General features: G+C 35.3%; 2 protein-coding genes across 2 annotated transcripts; both read left to right on the top strand.

Annotated features, from left to right (window-relative positions):
* The first annotated feature begins 3079 nt into the window (after nucleotides 1–3079).
* On the top strand, nucleotides 3080–15198 carry LOC113762606 (beta-amyrin synthase-like). Its single transcript, XM_027306138.1, has 19 exons — nucleotides 3080–3103; nucleotides 8364–8567; nucleotides 10869–11054; nucleotides 11153–11242; nucleotides 11355–11555; nucleotides 11679–11763; nucleotides 12244–12410; nucleotides 12521–12709; nucleotides 12825–12938; nucleotides 13102–13221; nucleotides 13315–13437; nucleotides 13543–13641; nucleotides 13858–13914; nucleotides 14010–14056; nucleotides 14150–14293; nucleotides 14376–14553; nucleotides 14654–14734; nucleotides 14822–14905; nucleotides 15082–15198. The coding sequence occupies exons 1-19, from the start codon at nucleotides 3080–3082 to the stop codon at nucleotides 15196–15198; spliced, it is 2310 nt and encodes a 769-aa protein (XP_027161939.1).
* An 8443-nt stretch (nucleotides 15199–23641) lies between these two features.
* Nucleotides 23642–25532, top strand: LOC113763593 (GDSL esterase/lipase 2-like). The gene is made up of 5 exons (XM_027307442.1): nucleotides 23642–23949; nucleotides 24087–24211; nucleotides 24322–24549; nucleotides 24633–24894; nucleotides 25242–25532. The coding sequence occupies exons 1-5, from the start codon at nucleotides 23646–23648 to the stop codon at nucleotides 25481–25483; spliced, it is 1161 nt and encodes a 386-aa protein (XP_027163243.1). The 5' UTR covers nucleotides 23642–23645; the 3' UTR covers nucleotides 25484–25532.
* Nucleotides 25533–25887: the final 355 nt, after the last annotated feature.

Genomic DNA, 25887 nt, shown 5'->3' with positions numbered 1-25887 from the left:
ATTTTCTATTAAAAATACTATCAAAGGCAGAAGTCGGGAGCTTTTTGGCTTTTATAATGGGGTCAGGTGGGATGTTAAATATGTTAAGGCTCGAAAGCAGATCGTTCAAGGGATTTTTAAAAATTCTAGGCTCGCATCCTATCAACATTTACCCCAATATAGGGCTATTGAAACTAAAAGTTGCCCCAGTTTGGCTTTTGACTGTTTATTTTATTTTATTTTATTTTTAAACAAACGAATAATAAAATCTACCCCAATGTGGAGTTTGCGATCCTTAGGGGGCTATCAAACAAAGGAGTAGATTATTCCAGAGGGTCAAAGGGAAAAATTAGGGGTAAAATGTTCAAAAGGAAAAAAAAAGAAGGTTCGCCTTTTTGTCCACCCTAGACAGTATTTCAAAAAGAAAACTGACATAATCAGATAATAATTTCTTACACATATCTGAATTAATTGGTTGAGGAAAAACCTGTCCATCCATCTCCATGAGAATGAGTGCTCCTCTGGGTAATACCTTCTTAACAATAAAAGGTCCCTGCCAATTTGGGGCAAATTTTCCTTTGACTTCATCTTGACTAGGAAGAGTTTGCTTTAGGACCTTGTCTCTTTCTTCGAATAGGTGAGGTTTGACTTTCTTATTGTAAGCACAGGCCATTCGCCTTTGATAACACTGTCCATGGCAAACAGCATTTTACCGTTTTTCATCAATTAGAGATAGCTTCTCATGTCCCTGCTTAATCCATTCAATTTCCTCCAACTAAGTTTCCATTAAAATGCACAAGGAGAGGATCCCAACCTCCGTCTTAATGCTAATGTTAATGATTTATGTCACTTCTAAGTTTGATTTTGAGTTTCTTTTCATATTGTTCAAGAATCTTTAAAATAGATTCAGGATCCTCCTCGCTATCACTCTCGTCTTAAATTTTGGATCACATAATTTCAAATTCATGAGAGATATCGAGTTTGCAATCATTGAAATCTAGAATGACGATATCTGAAGGGTCAACCAATTTTATTTTTGGCTATCTAAAAATAAAGTAAACATGCACAATGAACAAGTAAAAAAGATGAACAAAAATCTTTCATTTTATTGATTTTAAAAGTGCAGATAGACACTTGAATAAGGACAAATCCTTTGCAAAATAAAATGTTAGTTAAAAACGCATTCCCATCGGAACTGTGCAGTGGGAATAGAACTTTCATTTAAATAAAACACATATTAACATAGTACTGAAAGGAGACAAATAACTAAAAATAAAGTAGCCTTTGTCATGGATTCCAACCAAGAACAATCTCCTAAATTTATCGAAATTCCCCTCGAGAGCAAAGGTAATCAACAATCCAGTTTTGCATGGCTCCTAAAGGAATTGTTGGGAACTCCATATCTTCTGACGGTTCACCCTCGCAAGTGGCTTCGACGAGCAATTGAGACAAACCCACCTCAACCTCCTCATTATTGGTGATGGCTACAACAATATCCTTATGCTTAGGGAGAGGATTTTTACTAACATTCGATCCTTATTCACCTCTTCTTCTCAAAACTATATTTCCAACATCAATCATGTCTTGAATTTTATGTTTTAATGCAAAACAATTGGCAGTAGAGTGACCGGGACTCTCAGAATGATAGATGCAGAAGGCTTGGGGATTATAACTAGCAGGAACACGTCTAGGGTAGGTTTTAGGAGGCACTACACCAATCCTGTCAGAGGCTTTAAGTTGCTTATACAACTGATCGAAGGGTCTGCCCAAATTGGTGAAGGTTCGATATTGATTTTGATTTGGGATTTCACTAGTTTGAGTATGGTTGTAGATCTGGTTACCTGGTGAAATGGATCATGGGTTATAAGGAGGTTGGGGTCGAATTTGCAAGTTTTGTTGAGAAATCTGAAAAGGTGACGTGAGTGTACTTGTGTAGTTTGGTCAGGGGCGAGGAAGGTTGACAGTGGTGTGATAAATAGGTCGGGAGTTTGAGTAGTATGGATAAGGAGGTGAGTATGTAGGGTAGTTTTGAAATTTTAGTCTAAAAGATAGGTCTTGATTCCACACAAAAGCAGTTTCTCCTTCTTTTTTCTTGAACTGAGGTTTCTTTTCAGGATTATTTTGATTCTACAAGGCCTCCAATTGCATTTTCAACATTGACATGTTAACTATTTTTCCTGCCTTGACAAACTCATCAAATTCTTCCAACTTGTTAATAATAGCCGTGAATGAACACCCAATCATACGAAAAATCCCCTCAAAGTACGGTAAGTCATGAGTTTTAATGAATGTGCGGACAATTTCTTTCTCAGTCATTGGGGGGTTCCATCTTAGTGGCCAACTTCCTCCAACGTTTAACATATGTCTTATGGTCTTCTGATGGTTTCCTCTTGGTCCCTTCAAGTGTAGTTCTTGTTGGCGCAAATTCGCAGTTGTATTCATATTGCCTCACGAAAGCTATAGACAAATCCAACCAAGTTTTCATCTCTTCAGGCTTCAAATTGAAATACCAGTCCAGAGCGTCGTCCTCCAATCTTTCAAGGAATAATCGTACCGGAAGGCTCTCATCATCCACTGGCTTTCCTACCCTGTTTCTGAACATTTGAAGATGCGTCTTGGGGTTTCCAGTTCCATCATACTTACTAAATTTTGGGACTTTAAAACCCAGCGGCAACTGCATATTCGGAAAAAGGCACAGCTCATCATAGTCTAAGCCTCCGTGCTTGTTCTGGCTTTTCTTCATGAATTCACAAAATCAGTCCAACCTTTTCAGCAGATTCTTGTCAATCGGAGCAGTGGGTTCGTCTATTTCTACCTTCTCCTGAAAGGCGATGTCCAATATGAACGGCTCTATAGTAGGATGATGGGGTTCTTCAGGGATAGATGGGATGTTCAGGTTAATTTGTGAGCATATAATACATCAAGAGTCTAACCACTCAAAACTAATATAAATGAGAAAATTGGAGCTTCAAAGCTTCACTTAGAAGATACATCAATTTGTAGGTTTTACCCCCAATATAGCTTCCAAAATTGCAACATTTTCTTGTTCAAATCAAGGGGAAAAATCACATGCATGATAGATCAATGTCTCAAGCAAAATATGGAACAAAATTATGTGATTATAGTCAAGAATTTTGAAGAAAACAAGACAAGACTCTCGAGGTTTAAAGCTGGAAATTTCAAGAAGCAAAACATTTTGAAGCAAATCATTATTCCTTGTAAACCTCTTTGTTTTATCTCAATATCAACATATATGTGAAGATCAAAGTCTTGTCAAGTGTCTTGAGCTAAAATATGTCAAAATCACCATACAAATTCTAGCAATAAAACTGAAATTTTCTCTCGTCCACTCGACTATCCCTAGCAAAATTTCCAGCAAGGTTATCCCAAGTTTTTCCATCAAAACTTCCAACTTTCAACCTTATTTCCATGGTAAATACACACTAGATCATGGTTAACATATCATAAGGCATATGGCATAGATTCTTGGCAAAGAAATCCATCACAATTCCACATATATAAAGCTTTAAACTAAACTATGCACCACATATACCAAAGCTGGAAATTTCACATATAACTTGACAATCCTCCATAAAAGTCATGTCTTTTACCTTTTAGAGTATCACCCATCAAGTAAATTCAAAGATAAGAGAAGAAAGATAGGCTTTCTATCAAGTTTACCTCTTTTCCCCAAGATCTAAGTGGATAGCAAATCAAGAAGTGCTCAAGGGTTTCTTCCTCCAAGAACTCCCTTCCAACTTGCTTCAAAGATTGATGGAGTGAAGTATGGTTTCCTTCTTTGGTTTCTCACTAATTTGGACAAGAAATCAAGGCTAGAAATTTGGCTTTTCTCTCCCCTACCCCCTTTCCCTCAAAATTTCATCCACCATAGCAAGAAAAGAAGAAGTTTTGGATCAAATGGAGGCTTGGTTGGATAAGAATGAAATGTAGTCTTGGTCAACGTTGATCAAGGTTGGCTGGCTAGTTGACAAATGGCAAGATTACAAGGTAAGTCTATCTCTTTGTCTCTAATTCACCTTAATATCTATCTCTCATCCAATTAACTCGTAACAACTTTTGTCACATAATCCCTTTTGCATAAAACTCCTTCTAATCCACCAAATTTATTGTACACACCTCACTAGTTGGTCACGCTAATATAATGTACTATAAAACTCGACATGCACCAAGTTAAATATGGCAAGGAAATAAAAATCATGAGTCAACCATTAAATCAATCATAAATTGAAGGCAAGTAAGGTAAACGAACAGAAACATAGGAAACAAATTTTTGGGTCCTCACATCCTCCTCCTTCTACTTGCCTTCCCTTTCTCACCACAATCTTGCCCCTCCCCTCCCCGATTTGGCCTAGAACAGATCAAGGCTTCTAGGCCTCGATCCGGCCAAGGTCTAGTCGAGGCTAGATCGGGGAGAAAGGAGGGGTGGTGTTGTAGCGGGAAAGGGGAGGGGAAGGGGAAGGAGAAGGAAAGAGGGGAGGAGGTGGAAGAGGGAAGGGGAAGTAGGAGGTGGGAGGTGGAGGGAGGGGGTGAGGGTGGTGGTGATAGATAGGAGAAGAAGATGGGGTAGATTTTATTTTTTTAAATTTTTTTGTACATTTAGAGTTGTTTTTGATATATTGTATGAATATGGTATTTTTGAAATTGTTTTTTTTTGGTATTACTGTTGTATTGGATATGAAAAACTTATTGTTCAAAAAAAGAAAAATCCAAACAGAGCCCATTCCAACAGTTCAACTCAACGGCAATAGTAAAAAGGTGGAAAAAGAAGGCAAACATCTAAATAAAACTTTCGTGAATGTTGATTTAGAGAAGACAAAATCAAGAAAAAGGGAGAACTAACCATTCTTTTAGAAAAATAAAGGGGAGATCGTTATTCTTGTAATCTAAAATTAGAACTAAAACAAAGATGAGAATCAGGAAGGAAAGGAAGGGAAAGGAAAGAGGAGGAGATGGGAAGAACGAGAGTTGCTCTGCGTATTCTCTTCAACAATGGCAAAGATCAGGTATGCTAGGAAGAAAGCTAGATACAGTTGAAAATTGGAGAAACTTTAATATCTACAATCTAATGGTTTTAATTTAGCCAGCAAAAAAGGCCGTTGTCATTTCAAGTAATAATTTGGGCTTTTGAAATTTTTTTTTTTGAAAAATAAAATGTGACCCAATAAACGTTTGTAAGCTATTAGTTTACTTTAATAGCAAGTTGCGCTGGCGTCCCTTTCATAAAAAGATGGCTTGAAAGGTCTCTAGATTTTAAGAGTTGAAGGAAAAGATTGTGGAGGATTTGGATGAGGAAATGAACAATATAAAATTAGTCAAAATTTTCAAGTTAATAAATTCACCCCAAATTTCCTTCACCGAAAACAATCGTACTACTTGTATTTCGTCAAACTATTGCTATTAAGAAAGATCTAACGGTCAGGAATGGATAGATTATGACAGGGTGTCAACCTGTGCAATAATAAAAACCTGCTCAACTAAAGTTAATTTCTGTAAATAGTGGTAAGTAGGGTCGAATCCACAGGAATTGGGTGTAACTGTTTCTTTTCAAATTCACAGTAACAAAGGGGGTGTTTTTGTGCAAAAGGTAACAATCAAAGAAATTCAAATAAAATCTTAGAAGCTACTAAAAATTAAATAACAAATTACTAAAATTAAATGAGTGATAATTAAGGATCTAGCCAAGAAATAATTTCAGCAATGGTTCACCTAATTGATCATCGATGCAAAGGCAATTCCAATTATTTATTAATAAATAGATTATAACTACCAAACAAGCGATGGCAGTCAACCCCTCCTTACTGTGACGATGATTAAGGTACGCCCGTTAATCACTGCTCTAATTAGGAAATAATCTTAGGTACGCCCGTAAGATTTAATTCCCTAATTGCCTTACGTATTAGAGGAGCCATATTCTAACCAAATAACACATTACCAGGGTTATTTTAGGTTAGCCCGCGTATTCTCCTGACGCAAACCCAATCATGCCAGTTATCACTATTTTGAGACAATTAAACAATTACAGATTTAACGTCCCAATTGACAATAGATTATCAAATTAACTAATTATCCGAATCCAAGACAATCAGTTGATTAAATAATCATAAGCACTGTAACTAGGGAATATGCGAATACTAATAAATAAATAAAAAAGATAAAATTAAATCGATCTCATAATTTTTAGGTGAGCCAGAGTATCCGTTGTTCCTTGACTAGAGTGAGGAAATTTAGTTCATAATTGATGAACAAAATTCACAGGGAATAAAAGCAAAAGCTGCGGCCATCAATGGGAAAGTGCGCAAGTTCAATTCGTTCTGTTCAATAAGGAAAGCAAACTGCCGGAGGCAATTGATTGTTTTTGCCCTCTCTGACATACGGAGGGAAAACTACTCAAAAGCTAAAAGGGTAGACAAGTCAAAAGTTTTTCCTTTTCATCCACGGGAGAAGAGAACCAAAAAGTAAGAAAAGGAATACCATTGAAAAGTGAACGGCCAGCCTAAGCTAACAGACGAGAAGTGCCCTCTGCAAATGAGCCGAACCGAGTCGAGTTTTGAGCTAATCGAGCCAAGTCTCGACTAAATTTTACCAAGCTCGAGCTCGATGAACCGGCAATTTTCAAGCTCGAGCTCGATTCGAATCAAGTCGAGCCGAGCTCGAGCTCGAAAAAAATAAAAAATAATTATTTTATTTTTTAAAAAATAAATAATATAATATTTTTTTCTTAATAAATAATAAAATATTAAGGATATATACGTAATTTTACTATGAAAATAAAAAATAAAAAAAAATATATATAATATATGTAATTTTATTATTAAATAAAAATAAAAATAAAAAAAATATATATATATACTCAAGCTCGCGAGCCGAGCTTAATATTCTGAGCTCAAGTTTGACTCGAGCCGGCTCGAGCTCGACTCGAACTCGATTAATATCGAGCTCGACTCGAGCTTGAGTCGAGCTGCTCGTGAGCGGCTCGATTCGTTTGCAGCCCTACCCCTAGTGCTTGTTCTCTGTACAATTTATTCTAATTCCTATCCTATGCCTCTAGATGTGCGGCGGCTCCTAGGGAAAAGAAAAATCCAGCCGTCTTCTCCTCTCCAGCAAATTACCGAAATGGGCCAAAGTTTTCCTTTGTCAACAATGCCCCTGAGATAAGCTGTCACTTGGACTCCCTTCCTGACAAATTGGCATTTATTATAGTATTTTCGTTCAACTCCCTGAAATATATGCCAAATACTAAGAGTGAATAGAATCCAGCAATTAATTCACATCGGCTCAGGTAATAGGGAAAATTAATAATAAAATAAATGATAAAATTGCAACCTATCAGATTAAACCTAAATTGTTATCTAATGGCTGAAAATTTAGGGAAAAAGTCGTAGAAAAAAGATACTTGTAGCAATATTGTGTGTCTAATTTACTCGTTGTTCATTACTTTTTAGTTGGTTTTAATTTAGCCAGCAAAAAAGGTCATTGTCATTTCAAGTAATAATTTGGGCTTTTGAAATTTTTTTTTTTTGAAAAATAAAATGCGACCAAATAAACGTTTGTAAGCTATTAGTTTACTTTAATAGCAAGTTGCGCTGGCGTCCCTTTCATAAAAAGATGGCTTGAAAGGTCTCTAGATTTTAAGAGTTGAAGTAAAAGATTGTGGAGGATTTGGATGAGGAAATGAACAATATTAAATTAGTTAAAATTTTCAAGTTAATAAATTCACCACAAATTTCCTTCACCCAAAACAATCGTACTACTTGTAACCTAAATTGTTATCTAATGGCTGAAAATTTAGGGAAAAAGTCGTAGAAAAAAGATACTTGTAGCAATATTGTGTGTCTAATTTACTCGTTGTTCGTTGCTTTTTAGTTGGTTTTAATTTAGCCAGCAAAAAAGGTCATGTCATTTCAAGTAATAATTTGGGCTTTTGAAATTTTTTTTTTTTGAAAAATAAAATGCGACCAAATAAACGTTTGTAAGCTATTAGTTTACTTTAATAGCAAGTTGCGCTGGCGTCCCTTTCATAAAAAGATGGCTTGAAAGGTCTCTAGATTTTAAGAGTTGAAGCAAAAGATTGTGGACGATTTGGATGAGGAAATGAACAATATAAAATTAGTCAAAAATTTCAAATTAATACAGGGCCATTATTGTGTAGTTTTAATTTCCTTATTGTGTAGTTTCCCTAAATACTAACCAAACTTCAGCTATCAGTAATGTCAATATATAGCAGCCAAATTAATTATCGTTATCAACACAGGACCATTTGGTGGAAACTAGCGAGTCTGTGAGCTGATATAAATAGCTTTTGATTTGTACAAGTATGCAGCACTCTTAACAGTTTATTGTCCTAAGTTTTCTGTTAGGAGGAGAAAATGTGGAGACTAAAGATCGCTGAAGGTTATAACAGCCCTTATTTGTATAGCACTAATAATTTCGTCGGCCGGCAGATATGGGAATTCAACCCAAACGGTGGAAGTCCTGAAGAAAGAGAAGAAGTTGAGAATGCACGTACCCAGTTCTGGAACAACCGCTGCCAAGTCAAGCCCTGCAGTGACCTTCTCTGGCGCATGCAGGTTTCCATATCATCGCTCAAGACCGTTCTATTTCCTCGATTTTTAAAAAAAAATTTCTAATAAATTTAGTACTCCATAAGTTTTTTTTTTTACCTTTACTTTTAAGTTTTTTTCCTAACAGAGAAGAAGTGGAATTTAAAAAGCGAGAAGAAGAAAGGATGATTTGAGTCCAAAACCTGTCATTCCTTGGATTTCAACCTTACATTAAATCAAAGCGACTCTGGCATTTTGTACTCTACTGAAAGTCCCTGTACCAAGATTTTTTTTTTTTCAAAACGGTAGCATGTTATTGATCATATAAAATAGTACATAATCAGAGCAGCTGCTCTACTAAATCTGCTTGAGCTAACTCCAGCAGCCAAACTGGGAAGTCTCGCTTCCATTCAGCTACATCTATCAAATTTATAGTAAACTTTGTTAAATGGTGACTCGCAGAGTTGTTTTTCCTTCTGGTGAAGAAGAAACAACATTCATCAAAAACTTTCTTCAGTCTCCAAATATCCATCAGAATAGTAGCAATTCTGACCTCCTCCTCATTTGCATTGAATCCTGTCCACTACTTGTTTACAGTCAGGTTCAAATACTACTTTCCTCCATCCCATTTGGCTGGCAATTACCATTGCTTCCCTCAGTGCCATTGCTTCCTCCAGTTTTGCATCAGCACCGCTTCTGGTTGGGCATGCCCAGGTACCTATTAGCTTTCCTTCCCAATTCCTAGCCACAATGCCCCATCCTGCTTTGTTGATCTTCGTATTCAAAGCTGCATCTGTGTTAACTTTGATCCAGCTTGCTTGTGGTTTTTTCCAGCACATGTCCTCCTCTGCGTCTTCTTTTCCTTGACTTTCTTTTACTGTTCCATCCTCTTGAGCCATCTGATATTCATTCCACTCCAGGAGCGCCTTATTTACTGCTATCATTGGATCTCTGCTCTTGTTATTGAACTGCATATCATTTCTTGATTTCCAGATTTTCCACAGTAAGTCCACAGTGAGAATTGTATGCTCCCTTCCATTCTCTCGTACCAAGAATTTAAGTATAGAGAAATTATATGTTTCGCCACTATTTCTTTCACCAATATATCACCTTAAATTCAACGTCAAGTGCATACGGGACACATGATATGTCATATTTTCAGTTTGTTTTATCATTTTAATAATTGGAGTTGTTACCGCAGTGATCAATGGTATTGTTTCATGACATACATTAATGGACTCCAACTATTTGAAAGTTATAGGTAACTTTTAGCCACTAGTTTTCTCATGTCTATCATTATTTTGTATCCTTATCTCAGTATTTTCCATTTGTGAAAATTTTAACGAAATTTTTAAAATTCAGAGCTATACAAAATAAGGATTGAAAGACTTTGGCTACTTAGTTTTCTCATATTTATCATTATTGCAATATTTGAGGTATTTCCTCCCCCTGATTTGTAGATGCTTTGACAAAATTTTTAAATTTCAAGCCACACAAATTAAGGATTGAGAGAGTTTATTATGTTTATAATTTCTATAATTACAGTGTCTATGATTCTACTAAAATCCTTTTAGTGTAAAGTGTATGATTATCTCAACTCTTATGGAGGTTAGTTTGATATGCTAGAGTAAAACATGATTGTACCTTAAATTCCTAATATCTCTTAACAAAGAAAAGAAGTAAGTATTTTGAGCTTGACTTGAACTACAGTCAACTTCAACATCGAATTTTTATTTGACTTGGTTTTGACATGTGTTGGATGTTATTCGATCTCTCATTTTAAAAACCAGCGGAATGGGTGAGGATTTCCCTCACTAATATCATCTAAAACCCTGTCATTTTACAATAGATTTGCGATAAATTCAACAATTTTCTTTTCACACATCAGGCTTTAATATCATTTTCTGAAAAATTTTTAATAGTTTTTTAAAGAGAAGGGTTTGCCTTTTGATGTTATAATTTGTCATATTTTTTCGTATTAGGTTTAACTAAATTTGGAAGTAACTATAGTGATGTTTCATCTTTACCCTTAATATCTCTATGTGGTTGTAGATATGGGAATAATTTACTTCATTTTTGGAACGTGATGGATTAATTTGTTTCACTATAGAAGTGAGGGGCAAAAAAAAAATTTCGCCAAAATATAAGAGACGAAATAGGTCATTTTCCATAATTAATATTATATAGTACAATAATTTGGTTCTCTGTTTTCGATTTGACCTTCTGTGCTGCCATAAATCCACGATTAATTAGAATTAGAGAAGCTATCATTATAAAATAGAGTTGAAGCTTTGTTAATTGCTGGTGATTGTTCTCATTTTATGGCAGTTTTTGCGCGAGAAAAATTTTAAGCAAAGCGTCCCACAAGTGACCGTAGTGGATGGCAAAGAAATTACCCACGAGATGGCAACTACTGCTGTACGCAGGGCTGTTCTCTTCTTCGCTGCCTTGCAGGCTAGTGATGGCCATTGGCCTGCAGAGAATGCTGGCCCTTTGTTCTTTGTTCCACCTTTGGTGAGCCCTCTTGATCAAAGTCATTCCTAGAATGCTCCAAATCCAAACTAAATAAATTTTCATATTTTGCTAACATTTTACTTGAATACAAAATGCAGGTGATGTGTTTATATATAACAGGCCATCTTAATTCAGTTTTCCCAGCAGAGCACCGGAAAGAAATTCTCCGGTATATCTATTATCATCAGGTACATAGCTTTTTTTTTTTTTGTGGGGGGGGGGGGGTGTGGGTAGGGAAGGGGGGAGGTGTTGGGGAACAGTGGACTAATTTTCGGTTCTATTAATTACCAAAAATGCAAGAATGAAGATGGTGGCTGGGGACTGCATATTGAGGGTCACAGCACAATGTTCTGCACAGCTCTGAGTTACATATGCATGAGGATTCTTGGTGAAGGACCTGATGGTGGCAATCTAAACAATGCCTGCTCTAGAGCCAGGAAATGGATCCTTGACCATGGCAGTGTGACCGCAATACCTTCCTGGGGAAAGACTTGGCTTTCTGTATGAGCTAGATGATCAATAATCTTACTGAATAACCAATAAGTATTTTCTAGTACTTTTTCATGAAAAAAAATGCTTGTTTTGACACTAAAAAGCTCGTGTGCACTGTTTTATTGGTCATAGATTCTTGGATTATTTGACTGGTATGGGACCAACCCGATGCCTCCTGAATTTTGGATTCTTCCATCTTTTCTTCCTGTGCATCCAGGTAAGCTAATTCTTGATGACTTCTTTCCATGCATTGTGGTTTGATTAAGAGGTGCATTGATTAAGAGGTGCGGTGGACATGGGAAATGAGGAGTTATGAATTCCGGTGTAACAGCTTTTTATCTTGTACTACTACATTACTACTTAATAAAACATGAGATCAAGAAATATAAAGCGAACATTAAACTCAAATTTGAACATTACTACTTTTTATCTTGTAGAAGATTCAGATGTTCAAATAGTCAGCCCTCGACCCATGTTACAAGCAGCTCTAGGAATCTAAATCTAGAATCGTGTCAATTGTCAGATTAATTTTAACACTAGTTATACTGAACAAATCGATAAACCTGATGAGTTGATATCTACATTTGGCATGCTAAAATTTCAATTATTATCTGTAACTTCTGTTCCTGAAACCACTTGTACTATAGTTTGGTTCAGTAATCATTCATATTCTACTTCTTTTCTGTCTTGTGTGCAGAAAAAGTGTGGTGTTATTGCCGACTGATTTACATGCCAATGTCATATTTATATGGAAAAAGATTCGTAGGGCCAATCACACCCCTAATTTTACAGTTGAGAGAAGAGTTGTATGCTGAACCATATGATCAAATTAATTGGAGGAAAGTAAGACATATTTGTGCCAAGGTATAACTATAAGAGCAATAGTCGATTCTTTTCTTCTATTCCCTTTTTATGAAATACTGTCAATGCTTCCATTTTAGCATACAAGTGATCTCTTAAATCTGTTTGTGCAGGAGGACCTCTATTACCCTCATCCCCTGATCCAAGATTTGATATGGGACAGTCTCCACATTTTTGCAGAGCCTCTTCTGACTCGCTGGCCTTTTAATAAGCTGAGAGAGAGGGCTTTGCAAACTACCATGAAACATATACATTACGAAGATGAGAATAGTCGGTACATCACGATTGGATGTGTTGAGAAGGTGTGGAAGCAAATACTATAAAGAAATAGCTCCTAGATTATTATAACACTGTCTCACCTTTCAGTTCCAGGTTAATGATTGCTTCGATATGCTTATACATGATTAAATTTCCTAGGTTTTATGCATGCTTGCATGTTGGGTTGAGGACCCCAATGGGGATTACTTCAAAAAACATCTTGCTAGGATTCCTGACTACATGTGGGTGGCAGAAGACGGAATGAAGATGCAGGTTGGCAACAATGTGTTTTAACTTGAATTATCCATTGGTTATTGTATATGTATTCTGGTGGTGCTTATGGGTGCCCTGTGACAGGTTTTGCACTGCATCGATGTTATAATGACTTTGTTTCTTCGAGCATTAACCATTTCATTTTCTGAGGATCTAAATGCAGAGTTTTGGCAGTCAAGTGTGGGATACTTCCTTCGCCCTTCAAGCATTACTTGCTGGTGGTCTAACAGAAGAAATAGGAGAAACTCTTCGAAAAGGACATGATTTTCTCAAGGAGTCTCAGGTTTCTGTTTTAAATAACGCTGCCTTACTCAGAGTTCACTTGTATTCTGTGTTTAAAAATTTAATTTCTCATGTGGCCCTTAAGTTGTTATAGGTGACGGATAATCCTTCCGGTGACTTTAGAAGCATGTATCGCCATATCTCTAAGGGTGCATGGACTTTTTCAGACCAAGATCATGGCTGGCAAGTTTCTGATTGTACAGCTGAAGCATTAAAGGTATTTAGCTAAATCAAAAACCTCTTTGCAGTTGGAACCATTTAAATGAAATACAGCTACTGCAGATTCTCATCAAGCAGTCTTGACTTTTATTTGAATTATCAGTGTTGCCTCCTGTTTTCTACAATGCCTCCTGAAATTGTTGGTGAAAAAGTGGAGCCTGAAAGACTCTATGATGCTGTCAATATATTACTCTCCTTGCAGGTGACCACAATGCTATTTGCTACTTTCCAGTAAATGCCTGGGTAAAATTGGATCTATTTCTTTGACTTCTACCAATTAGACAAGTTTTTTGCAAGTAAAAGTTATTTGGTTAAAAACTGACATCTGCAAGGAGATATCTAGGGAATTTTTTTTTGGCTGGTTTTACCGATCCATTTGTTGCTGTCAATGATTCAATCTTGTAACGCGCAATTGCAGAGTAAAAATGGTGGTTTACCGGCGTGGGAGCCTGTACGTGCAGATAACTGGCTAGAGGTGTACAGCTTCTCAATAAAAACAAAAAACACAATAGTGGTTTAAATAAGAATTTTAGGAGTGAATTGATTTCCTTTCTGTGTTTGGCTACACAGCTGCTCAATCCAACTGAAATCTTAGCCAACTGTGCTGTTGAGCATGAGTAAGATTCATCTGTTTCTCCAATTTTTTCCCTGCACATTCTGCATTTTTATTTTTGAACTCATGCATTCACGATCGATAAGTATGGGTGCAGGTACGCTGTGTGCACTTCATCGGCCATCAATGCTCTTGTTATGTTCCAACAATTATTCCCTGGACATCGTGAAAAAGAGATAGAAAGTTTCATTGCCAATGCTTCAAAATATCTTGAAAATGTACAGATGCCTGATGGTTCATGGTAAATGACTCTTCCAGGCTACTGAACTGGAAATAAAGCTTCATACCATTCCATTTACCTAACACACGAAGCACATTTACAGGTATGGAGATTGGGGTGTGTGCTTCACATATGGCACCTGGTTTGCACTTGGTGGACTTGTAGCAGCAGGAAAGACCTATGACAATTGCCAGGCTATTAGTAAGGCAGTTGATTTTTTACTGAAATCTCAGAGGAATGATGGTGGATGGGGAGAAAGCTACCGTTCATGCTCTGAAATGGTAATGCGTGTGACACTGTTAGCATGACACTAATAACAGAAAATTCATACTTGGCAAGTCTTTTAACTATATTTCTCTCTGTCAAAAAAAAAAAAAAAAGAAATACATTCCTCTCAAAGGAGAACGATCAAATCTGGTTCACACAGCCTGGGCATTGATGGGGCTAATTTATGCCGGACAAGTAGGCTTCTTATCTAAGTTGGTTGAAGTTCCAACTAAAACTAGGGTCATCTTTCCATGATTACTTGTTATTTTTTTTATTTTGCAGGCGGATAGAGACCCTAGGCCTCTCCACCATGCAGCGAAACTATTGATGAATTCTCAGATGGAAAATGGAGATTTCCCGCAACAGGTAAGGCTGAAAAGCACTACAATGTTTAGCATTCCATGAATTTTCCAAGATACGCCACCAATATTGAGCACAAGAAGGAAAAATAACACATTGAGAACGGAGAATGTCATGGATAAATTTATGAGGAAATTGTGCAGGAGTACTCAAGTATTGTTCATTTAACTTTAATCTTGCAGGAAATCACTGGAGCTTTCAAGAACAACTGCATGTTACACTATGCAACATACAGGAATATATTTCCGTTGTGGGCTTTAGCAGAATACCGGAAAAGGGTTCCATTGCCGACCAATTGAGATTTATTCATCATATCGTGTATTGTTAATTCCATTCTGTAATCAGGGCAATGATATGTTCCCAAAAAATACGTTGCTGTATTGTTTGTTCTATTTGTTGGATTCAGTAAAAAGAAGTTAAGATTTGGTTAATGTTATTTTGATTAAATTTTTTATAAAGGGTTTGGTTTTACTTTTTGGGTTGATGACATGGGATTGTGAGGATAAAACCCACGCATTTTGGTTGGGTTTGCTTGGACCAGAAGTTGGGCTAACCCGCTCCTTTCCTTGGATTTTTTGTTGGGCCAAAATAATTTCTTGGCCCAAGAAGAAGGGAAATGGCCCAAGTGGACTTTCATATTGCAAAATCTGATATGAAAATTGCAGTTTAGCCCTGACCTTGTAAGTAATTTTATTGTGGCTCTAAAAATTTTGTATTTCTTTCAATTAGGTCTCTAATTTAATTACATTTTACTCCCTAAACTTTATTTTTCTTTAATTTTGACTCTCGATCTTTGTAATAATTATAATTTGATCCCAAAAACTTTCTTAATATTTATAATTTGATCCCTGACGTTTTGATTTTTTAAGTATAATTTGTCTATTTTCTTTAATTGTTAACCATACTTCATTTAAATGCTTTTTAATTGGTAGATTGCATGATTATTTTCATTTCTTTATAATGATAAAGTGAATTTGCACTATGTTTACATGTTATTCCTTTTATTTGTTAATTAAACTGGTATCTTGATCATTTTGTTGATTTTGGAGTATAAATAAGACAAATCCAACCTCATTTAACAACTACGTCAAGGGAGGTACCTTATTTTATTATTTTCAATTCTCTTATGTGCTCCTAGGCGTTTTTATATGTGATTATATGTTTTGAGTGTTTTTCTTTTTATTTATTTTTCATTATTTGTTTTAAGTTTTCATCCACTTTATTTATTTCATTTAAATTTTGATGATTTTTTGGAAGGCATTTAAATGTCAAATTGCAATAGATAGTTGCCCAAAAGATGTATTTAGTTAGGTTATGTAATAGATAGATTTTTTTTTTGTTAGAAATATAATTAGTTAGATGAATGTAATAGTTAGGTTATTAGTTTTTCAAATTCCCCCCTTAGATTGTAGTTAGAACCCCAAATATAATAGTTAGATCTTTATGTGCGTTTATTTGCTTGTGTACTTGCGTGCTTATATGTTTATGTGTTTATTCGCTTTCTTTATGATTTTTGCATCTAGATATTATGCTTATGTGTTACATGCACTATGTGTTTTATGTGTTTATTTGCTTTAATTATGTTTTATATGGTTTATTTATCTATAATAAATGCATGACGTCACCACACTAATCCAATACTAATTGTGGCCCTTTTTCCTTATTTCTCACTAGTCCAACGCTAGTGGGAACCTATAGAAATGGACTAATCCAATGCTAGACTCTTAGGGTCGTTTACGCATTAGAATCACATTTTTTAGTGATATTTATTGCATTTCATGCACATTTTTATTTTTAGGGTCTTGTTCGCACCTTGCATGATTTTTCCTCTATATATTATCTCCCTTATCCCTATGTACGCGAAACATGGCATTTAGATTTGCATTCCATTTAGGAAATTAGAAATAGGTTAGTTCATTTGCTTGACTGGATTAGGAAAGCCATCCTTCAAATATGGGAAATGAACGAATATGATTTTTTAACTTTAACACGCTCTTTTCCCCTCTATAAGAAGGAAAATTCGAGTCACGGTAGCATCTTGTACCCGTTATGTTGTATTCCCCTCTTTTAGGTCACATATATGTATCTATATTATAATTTTCTCTTTTTGAGTCTTATTTTTTACATATTCGTGATCTTTTCAAGGAATCACTCTTGGGCGTCGCACATTATTTGCACCAATTAAATTTTGAAAAGACATTCCAACCCTCCCGATACCCCTAGGTTTAGATTCGCATCCATGTAAAAGCATCCTAATATGATAAGTTTTATAGGTTAAACTAAGAAAATTTTCTACTAAATCTCATAACTAATCTTGGTTAAATTGAAAGGGTGCCTTAAATTTTAGCTTATCAAATCTTTGCTTTCTCTTTCTTTAACCGTAACTCCCGAACCCTTTTCTTTTTTTTTTTAAAGATCTGAAGTCGTTTAAAAACGGTTTTGTCTATTTTTTATATATATTTGGGTAACTTGATACACCTAAACTCGATTCCAAGTAGTGACTCCTATTTTTCTTTAAAAACCCTTTTTAGACCAAATTTTGGATTCAAACCGTCGCACATTTTAATTCCTATATTAGGCCATTTTTCTTTATTTATTCTCTAAAATAAAAAACTAATTTTAAATAAACTCATCATTTTTTCAACACTAAAAATTTATTTTCAAAAATGGGGCGCGACAGTAGAAACTCCGAACCCAAAACTAACTATACCAGTGCTAAATTTTTCTAGCAAACTTGCATTGAATGGTGGAGTTACTAACAATGAGTTTCCATTTTTGCACTTTGGTTTAATTTTTTTTTTTTTTTTGTCAGCAACGATACATGTGTATAACCTACTCTATCCTAATCTAGGGGGAGGGGGAGCCTAAGAAGGCTGTTGTAGGGGCTAGTGGGTATACAGACCCAACTAGACCAAGGGAGTGTTATGACACAACCCTTAGATTTTTTTTCGCTGCTGGTGAGGTTTGAACCCTCACCAACAGCCCAAGGAGGGACTTAATCCCTCCCTGGTGGCCACTGAGCCATTGGCCCAGTGGTTCACTTTGGTTTAATTACATGGAAGGCTTTAAAGAAGTTAAAGAGTGGATGCTGCGGCAGTGGTTCTTTTCGAGGAGCTGGTGGCTGCGGAGGGAGGAGGGGAATAAAAGAATACGAGCTATGTGACAATCCACAAGATTATTTCTTCTTTGACTCCAGTCATCCAACTCAAGCGGCCAACCAGCTGTTTGCGAAGCTCATCTGGGTCGGACCCTCCAATATTACTGGGCCTTATAATCTCAACTCACTTTTTCAGCTACTCGAGATTGAAGTTCATTGCTAAGGGCCGTCTGCAACATGAATGTTTCTTAATTTCTGTTTTAACTTCAAAATAAAACAGAACATAAAGTGAAGGATGTAGGATAGGCAGTTGGTCAGGTCAAGAATGGATTTTTTTTTTTTTTTTGGGACAAAACTAGCAGAAAAGGAAACTGACTAAAAAAAGACACTTTTCTAAGCTTTAGCCTGTGCTTCAAAGCGGAATTGGGCTATTTATAAAATTTGATTGATCACTATCCATCCAAATTTAAGCCCTTAATCACTAAAAGAATTTTCTGTTAATAATAGTGCCAAAAGTAGAGCTGTTAATCGAACCGGGCAGCTCGCGAGCCGAGCTCGACCCGGCTCGATAAGGGCTCGACTCGGCTCGTTTATTGAGAGAAACGAGCCGAGCTCGAGTTTAACTTGATGCTCGTTTAATAGACGAGCCGAGCTATGCTCGGCTCGTTTAAGCTCGATAGGCTCGAATAGTAGGGGTATTAGTGTCATTTCATTATGTATTTGATACTCTACAAGCTCGATAGGCTCGAGTTCGAACTCGAAATTGCTTGAATAGTAAGGGTATTAGCGTCATTTTAATTGTGTATTTGATATTCTACAGGCTCGACAAGCTCGAGTTCGAGCTCGATAAGCTCGACTCGATTTTGAACTCGAGTTCGAGCTCGAGCTCGAGTTTTCTACCGAGCACATCGAGTCGATCTCGAATAGTTTGTGAAGCTCGAATTACTAATCGAGCGAGCTCGAGTTGGCTCGATTAGGGGTTCGAGTCGAGCTCGATTATCACATGCTCGAGCTCGACTCGGCTCGTTAACAGCACTAGCCAAAAGCCCCGGAATTCCAAAGGCGGGTCATGCTGCCTATCGAAGTCAAATGCTACACGACATTGACCGTTTTGTTTTTTTATGCCAAGTCTTTGTCCACGATCAATTGTACCTATGGAAATGTACACTATTCCTTTGAATAATGAAACTGACATCTAATGTTATGCTTCTTTTCCACATAGAAAAGAAAAAGGGAACGTCAATTCTCTCTATTGATTTGCTGTCCAAGCGTCAGGGTAATGTTATTAAAGAACAAAACGGTTCAGGATCCCTTGATTATTTTGGTGCTTTTGTGTGGGTGTGGTATATTTTATTCTTGTACCATTTTCTTAGGTACCTTTATATTTTCGTGAGTGCATTTTTTTTTAACTTCTAGAAGAAGAAGAATGTGATTTAAGAAGCGAAGGAAGGAAAAGAGATTTGAAATCATGATTTCTGAATTTTAAAATCTCAACTTTAGCTATTAAATCGTTATTTTCCTTTGAATTTGAGCATCATGTCTATCATGCAAATGCAAAATTTTCATTGATTACATCCTGTTCGTTGCCAACTTAAAACATGAATGACCACTATCATACTTTTCTCAAAATCTTCAATATCCATGGTCCAAATATCCAAAAACAAGAATAACAAAAAGGTGCAATGGGCCTTTGCTTTGATGAAACCAAATGCTACTGATAGGCTGCCCAGAAGCATTTTCCTTTCCATAACCAAGTCCCCATACGTAGTTGATACTCTGGCCAAAATTCTGAGGATTGGTACAGCGGTTTGTACCAATGCATTGGTCAAGTGGTTTGATGCGGTACGCATGTGACGAGAGCAAGACACGTTAGGAAAAACAAAATTCGAGGTTGTTTTTGGTGTGGGCTAAGGCTACCGGAACTTCAAGGAGTGTTGTGATGGTGGGTTCCACATTAAAATAACCCAAAACGATTTGTCAGTGAAGGTGAACCCATGTTCACATGTCACATGGATTGTCACATGGGTTCACCTGCACTATCGGTTCACCCACGTTAACCCATGTGAAAAGATCCAAAATATTATTAATATTACTACTGTTTTCTAATTTATGAACAATAGACATAATGAAGAAAATGTAAAGTTAGATACATAATTAAAAAGAAATTAAAAAAATAAATAATATATGTATGTGCAGAATTAGATAAATTTTGATTCATTTAATTACATAAAGATAATTTAAATATTTTGGAAGAAATTTTGGAATAATATGTACAATTAATTAAACCAATCATAGGAATTAATAATTGTAAAGGAGTAAACGAACGGTTAATTAATTAGTTGAGATGGAATATTTGTAGGTGAAGTAATATGTTGTTGCATGATTGTTTTATTATATTTGCGGGTAGAACATAAAGAAATGTTTAAAAAATGCGTTTGTAATTGTATTAGACCAAATTAATGAGAATGAATTGATGACATAATAACCGGAGTGCAAATAGGTGAAATTTAATTAGATCATATTTGTCACTTTTAAATTTTCAACATTATCATCATGATCACTTAATTATACTTTTATCATTTGCTTAACATGTTGTCTATGTATTGTCATCCAATAGCATAACTAACTTTCATCGATAACCAACCATGAACAGTATAATTACCAAATTCATTAAAATAATATTTAAAAAGATTTTAAAAGATCAAAGTTTTTTTGTTTATTAAAATTTTATACCAATTTCTTCCATATAAAAAGTGATTGTTTTAAATTGCATATAGATTGAGTGTGCCCTTTATCACTAGTAATACTAATGGTATTTGTACTAATGTATGCATGCTTGAAATCAAATATTCGTATTGATTAGACTATGTAATGATACAATTAAAAATATTTTTAATAGTTGTAAATACAAAAATATAACTCTTCATTGTCTATTCTAAAAGTAGGACAACAAGCAATCTTCACATTGAAAGTATTCCACATATTTTTATGGATAATAAAATACAAGATGACATCCCCGAATTTACTAATGAATGAATAATTTTCTTTCGAACAACATAAAAACTTTTTACAGTTGGTGCTCCCGAACTTGAACATTTTTTTAGGCAAAAAGAGATAAAAATTTATGATTAAGTGACAAAATCACCTCCACTTTATTAGCAAATGATATCTCAATAATATTAAAACTAAATCATCACTAACCAACCACTATGAAGAGAATAAGTTTAAAAGTTGCAATTTAAATCAATACATGACATAGATCCAAAATTTTGGAAGAAATACAGTTCTTGTTTATAATACTCTGCATGTGTGTAGGACTGATCATTAATGCTTGGATCAAAACAAATTTGGTCCCCAAAGTTTCAAATCTTAAGCAAATTTAGGATAATTGACGAAAAAATGATGATTAAAGATCAAAGTCAATTTGCAACTACTTAATAGTTTTGACTTTGCATTTTTTATGGCCATGTTTCGAATTTGGATCATCATGGCATCTTAGAATTTAAATAGTGATGTTAACGGTTTCAAAGGAAAAGAAATGCAAATTAGATTGAAATTATGTTGAAAATGTGCAAAAGTTCAGGAAACTTCTATCTTTTATTTTTTACTTTGCATATTCATCCCACTTGTTTCTCATAGACTTTTATTCTTGCATTACTAGTCTCAAATGTAGCATAATTTATGTATGTATGGTTTTGGATTATGGAGAATTAATTGATAATGAATGCTATTATTTTTTTGTTAATTGTATTGATATTTAAACGCTTAATTAGATATCCATTCGAACTATAAAGAATATGAACTATAAGTAAATCAGATTTGTTTTTCTTTTTTTAATTTTAATAGATTTTCAGTTGAATTTAAGATGAAATTAATATTTTGTATAATTGTTTGAATCATTCAATAAAATTATTAAGGTAACGGGGGAAGAGGTAGGGGAAAATATTAAGGTAAACAAATAGCAAAGTAACTATTTTAAAACTTTCCATTGAAACTTTTGATTTAATAGATATTTTTTTTTTCGAAACGTTAGTTTACTTGCATTGATTTATAAAAGGAGAATTTACAATTCGAGCAAAGGCCCGATCATATGTACAACACGTGTTCAATGACACGGAGGAACAAGAGTTTCCTCATCCAACAAAATGCCTAAGGCATATGAGCTAACATTAGCACAAACATCCTTATCATCATAACTAACTAAGCAAAAAGAGCACATTCGAAACAAAGACTTTAAACATAATATATTTAATAGATAGGAAAGTAAATAAATTATGCCCTCATTAAGAGAGCAATTTAGTACGAGTTCAAAGTATTTAAATGTCTCTTGGTTGTATACAGTTGACCTAGTATAGTCTTTTTTTAATGAAATAATTTTTGATTGTTTTACTTCTTTGGTTCTATAGATAAATAATTCAAATCAGATGATATAGTGTCGTTAACCACTATGTACTCTATATAGAATAATATAGGCACAACATTATCATTTAACCTAAAAAGTATATCTTCATTAAATAAGTTAAAATTGGATAATAATACACATTTGATGTACGAAGCAAAAATTAGCAGGTTGTGGTATAGGAAAATTTGAAATAGGATTTTATTGCTAAAATGATTTTGACTATTAGTCAATGTTCAGCTCCATCAATTGAAATGTGCTTAAAATTATAAATATTGGAGACTAAATTTATTTTTGTTGAAATATTATCATTTTAATACATAACTGAACATTCACATTCATAACCTGCCCATCATGTGACCCCATTTTCAGCACATCTCTTTATCAGGTTACCGGTAATCTTTTATTTCTTTTCTCTTATTTTGTCATTTGTGCTTCATTTTCAAGGTGAAGTGAGGCTTGTCAGTTGTTGTCCATTGGTTCCTATTGGCTTGACGTGCGCATATCTCATGTGCAATTGTGTCAGTCTAATACCAATGAAATGGTAGAAACCACCATACCATTTGAAGAAGCTTCGTCTAGTCTAGCCTTGGGAAACTTATGAGTTCATTTATTTGGTAGAAAGTAGAAACACTTGAAATCTATCATTTACAATCTAATGGTAGCATTTTTCTTGAAAACCAAATACTATTTGTGTTTTGTTTCCACATGCATAAAAGAAAGGCAAGCGCAGCTCTATATTGACCATTAGTACTCTTCATTTTTATTGAAAGGGGCCACTTTAACATCAATTGAATTCATTTTCCAAGCTAGGAAGAGAAAAAGATGACACCTACTATATATGCCTTGTCAACTAATATTGATGCCAGATTTGAACCTCAAGTGATCCTCAAAAAAAAAAAAAAAAAAAAACCTCAAGTTTCTTCTACAGGTGACACAGTAAGTCAATATTTAGATCATTTACGTAAATTGCTACATGATTAGTAAATAAGTGAACAAGAAAACCGGAACATTTTTCAAAAATGTCGGCTGAAACCTCTTAGCACTACAACGATGAATGTGCATCTATTGGTTTTGAGATGTGTATGTATTTGTATCATGTTTGATTTGGTGTATTTTTTTTATTAGTGCAGATTCATTGAATAAAATTTATTCTTTTTTACAAAAAAAGTCCTGATATAAAACCAATATAAAACTTCAATCCAACTTGAGCTTAAAAAAGAAAAAAAACCTGACAGTCTACCATGAAGATGACGAAAGAATACAGAATTAAGCTTAACCTGGCTAATTCGTGTATCCGACTCTGCTTAGTAGTAGTACTAGTTGTCCTTGCAAGTCTAACTATCCCATCGGATTGTTTCCGTCATGATGACCATTATCCCAAAACCATTGCTGCCCTCTTCGTCTTTGGTGATTCACTCATTGATCCTGGGAATAACAACTACATCAACACAAGTACACGCTTCCAGGCCAACTTTCCCCCATACGGAGAATCATTCTTCAAATATCCATCGGGAAGGTTTTGCGACGGCCGGGTAATTACGGATTTTATTGGTAAGTATGTAAGAGGTAGCCTGACTTCTTAAATAAAATCAACAAGATATGCACTTAATTATGTCTCTTTATCCATTGGTGTGTGTGTGTGTGTGTACTGAATAAAAAGCTTACTTTGTTGTAATGACCATTTGCAGCTGAATACGCAAAGCTCCCTTTCATTCCACCTTATCTCCAAATTGGCTACCAATATCAGTTGGCTTATGGTGCAAACTTTGCATCTGCTGGCGCCGGTGCTCTAGTTGAAACCTATCCCGGATCGGTAAGTAACTCGCTTAACTGATGGAGTGTAATTAAGAGAAATGACCACCAGTGATGTAATATTGCCATTTCCCAACATATATAGGTAATTGATTTCAAGTCATTTCTCAGGTTGTCGACCTTAAAACGCAGTTGTGGCATTTCAACGAGGCTGAAAAACTATTGAGATCCAATATCGATAGAAGAGGAGCTGAGCGAATCGTATCCAATTCTGTTTACTTGTTTAGCATAGGGGCAAATGATTACTCGAGCTATTCAAGAAATTCCAACATATTTAAGTCATTTACCCCTGAGGATTATGTAGCAATGGTGGTTGGCAACATTACAGCTGCTCTCGAGGTAAATTTTTAATTTTTACTACTGGACAATAGTCAATTAGCCATTGTAGAGCAAGGCGAAGTGATTATTAGCATGCATAACAGGTAATATACAAGAAAGGTGGGAGAAAATTTGGAGTTGTAAATATGCCGCCTCTAGGCTGTGTACCAGCCTCTAGGGCTGCCGATTTGGCTGCTGGAGGGACTGGAGAGTGCAATGGACAGATGACAGCTTTGGCCAAGTTACATAATGTCTTACTTTCCAAAAAACTCGAGCACCTGCAGAAGCAGCTCAAAGGCTTTAGATATTCATATTTTGACTTTTTCGCAGTTTTTGTTGATTTACTTGACAATCCATCAAAATACGGTACGTGCATCAACTTTATTGCCTATTAAAAGCATAACTAGTCTCCAACTATTAAAAGCATAACTATGTATTCATCAACTATGCCATTATCAAAGTATATAATTGATTTTGCATGTTCCTCTCTAAATTTGTTATATTAGTATCTATGTATGTTATGTTGATTCGTACATTGTACGGTACAAATTTAATTGAAATTCACAATTGTAGAAAAACCTGAATTCACCAGTTAAATGGTTGCTAAATTTTTCGGCAAACCATCCATAATTCTAGCAAGAATGCAAACATGGTGGAGTAACTAACAATTAGCTTCCATTTTTGCTCTTTAATTTAATTACTCCCATAACAAGGCTTTAAGGAAGTGAAGAGTGCATGCTGCGGCAGTGGTCCTTTCCGAGGAGCAAATAGCTGCGGAGGGAGGTGGGGGATAAAAGATTACGAGCTTTGTGGCAATCCACAAGATTATTCCTTCTTTGACTCCGGTCATCCTACTCAAGCTGCCAACCAGCAGTTCGCGGAGCTCATCTGGGCTGGACCCTCCAATGTTACTGGCCCTTATAATCTCAAGTCACTTTTTCAGCTTTCATTGTAACCTGATCTACTCAAGATTGAAGTTCATTACTAAGGGACCATTTGTGACATTTAAGTTTCTTAATTTCTGTTTTTACTTCAAGATAAAACAAAACACCTGTTCATATATATATATGTATATATATATATATATATATTGGTTGCCAAAAACAATACATAAATGTGTTTGTTTCATCCCATCGTTCCATGAATAAATTGAAATAGACTGTTTGACGGAAGAGGATCTCTGTTGTTTGGTTGCCAAACCTTGGGGAATTTACTTAAATCTCACAAAGTGCCAGTCCACCTATGTTGAATGATAAGCTATTCAGATTCTTCTAAACTGATACCTGATTATAAGCTGCAGATGAGAACGTGACCTCAAAGATCGTTTTGATCCAGCAACAGTTCGAGATAATATATCCA

Source organism: Coffea eugenioides, chromosome 2 (assembly GCF_003713205.1).
Source record: "Coffea eugenioides isolate CCC68of chromosome 2, Ceug_1.0, whole genome shotgun sequence".
NCBI classification, from domain to species: Eukaryota; Viridiplantae; Streptophyta; class Magnoliopsida; order Gentianales; family Rubiaceae; genus Coffea; species Coffea eugenioides.
The sequence above is the reverse complement of the archived record's forward strand: the minus strand, read 5'-3'. Positions and strand labels throughout refer to the sequence as shown.

Coding starts and splice junctions, on each gene's coding strand:
- LOC113762606 (XM_027306138.1), top strand. CDS start 3,080: ATGGAACAAAATTATGTGATTATA. Junction 11,764..12,243: donor TTTTCTTCCTGTGCATCCAG/GTAAGCTAATTC, acceptor TCTTGTGTGCAG/AAAAAGTGTGGTGTTATTGC. Junction 14,554..14,653: donor ACCGTTCATGCTCTGAAATG/GTAATGCGTGTG, acceptor AAAAAAAAAAAG/AAATACATTCCTCTCAAAGG.
- LOC113763593 (XM_027307442.1), top strand. CDS start 23,646: ATGACGAAAGAATACAGAATTAAGCTTAACCTGGCTAATTCGTGTATC. Junction 24,212..24,321: donor TTGAAACCTATCCCGGATCG/GTAAGTAACTCG, acceptor GTCATTTCTCAG/GTTGTCGACCTTAAAACGCA. Junction 24,895..25,241: donor TGACAATCCATCAAAATACG/GTACGTGCATCA, acceptor TCCCATAACAAG/GCTTTAAGGAAGTGAAGAGT.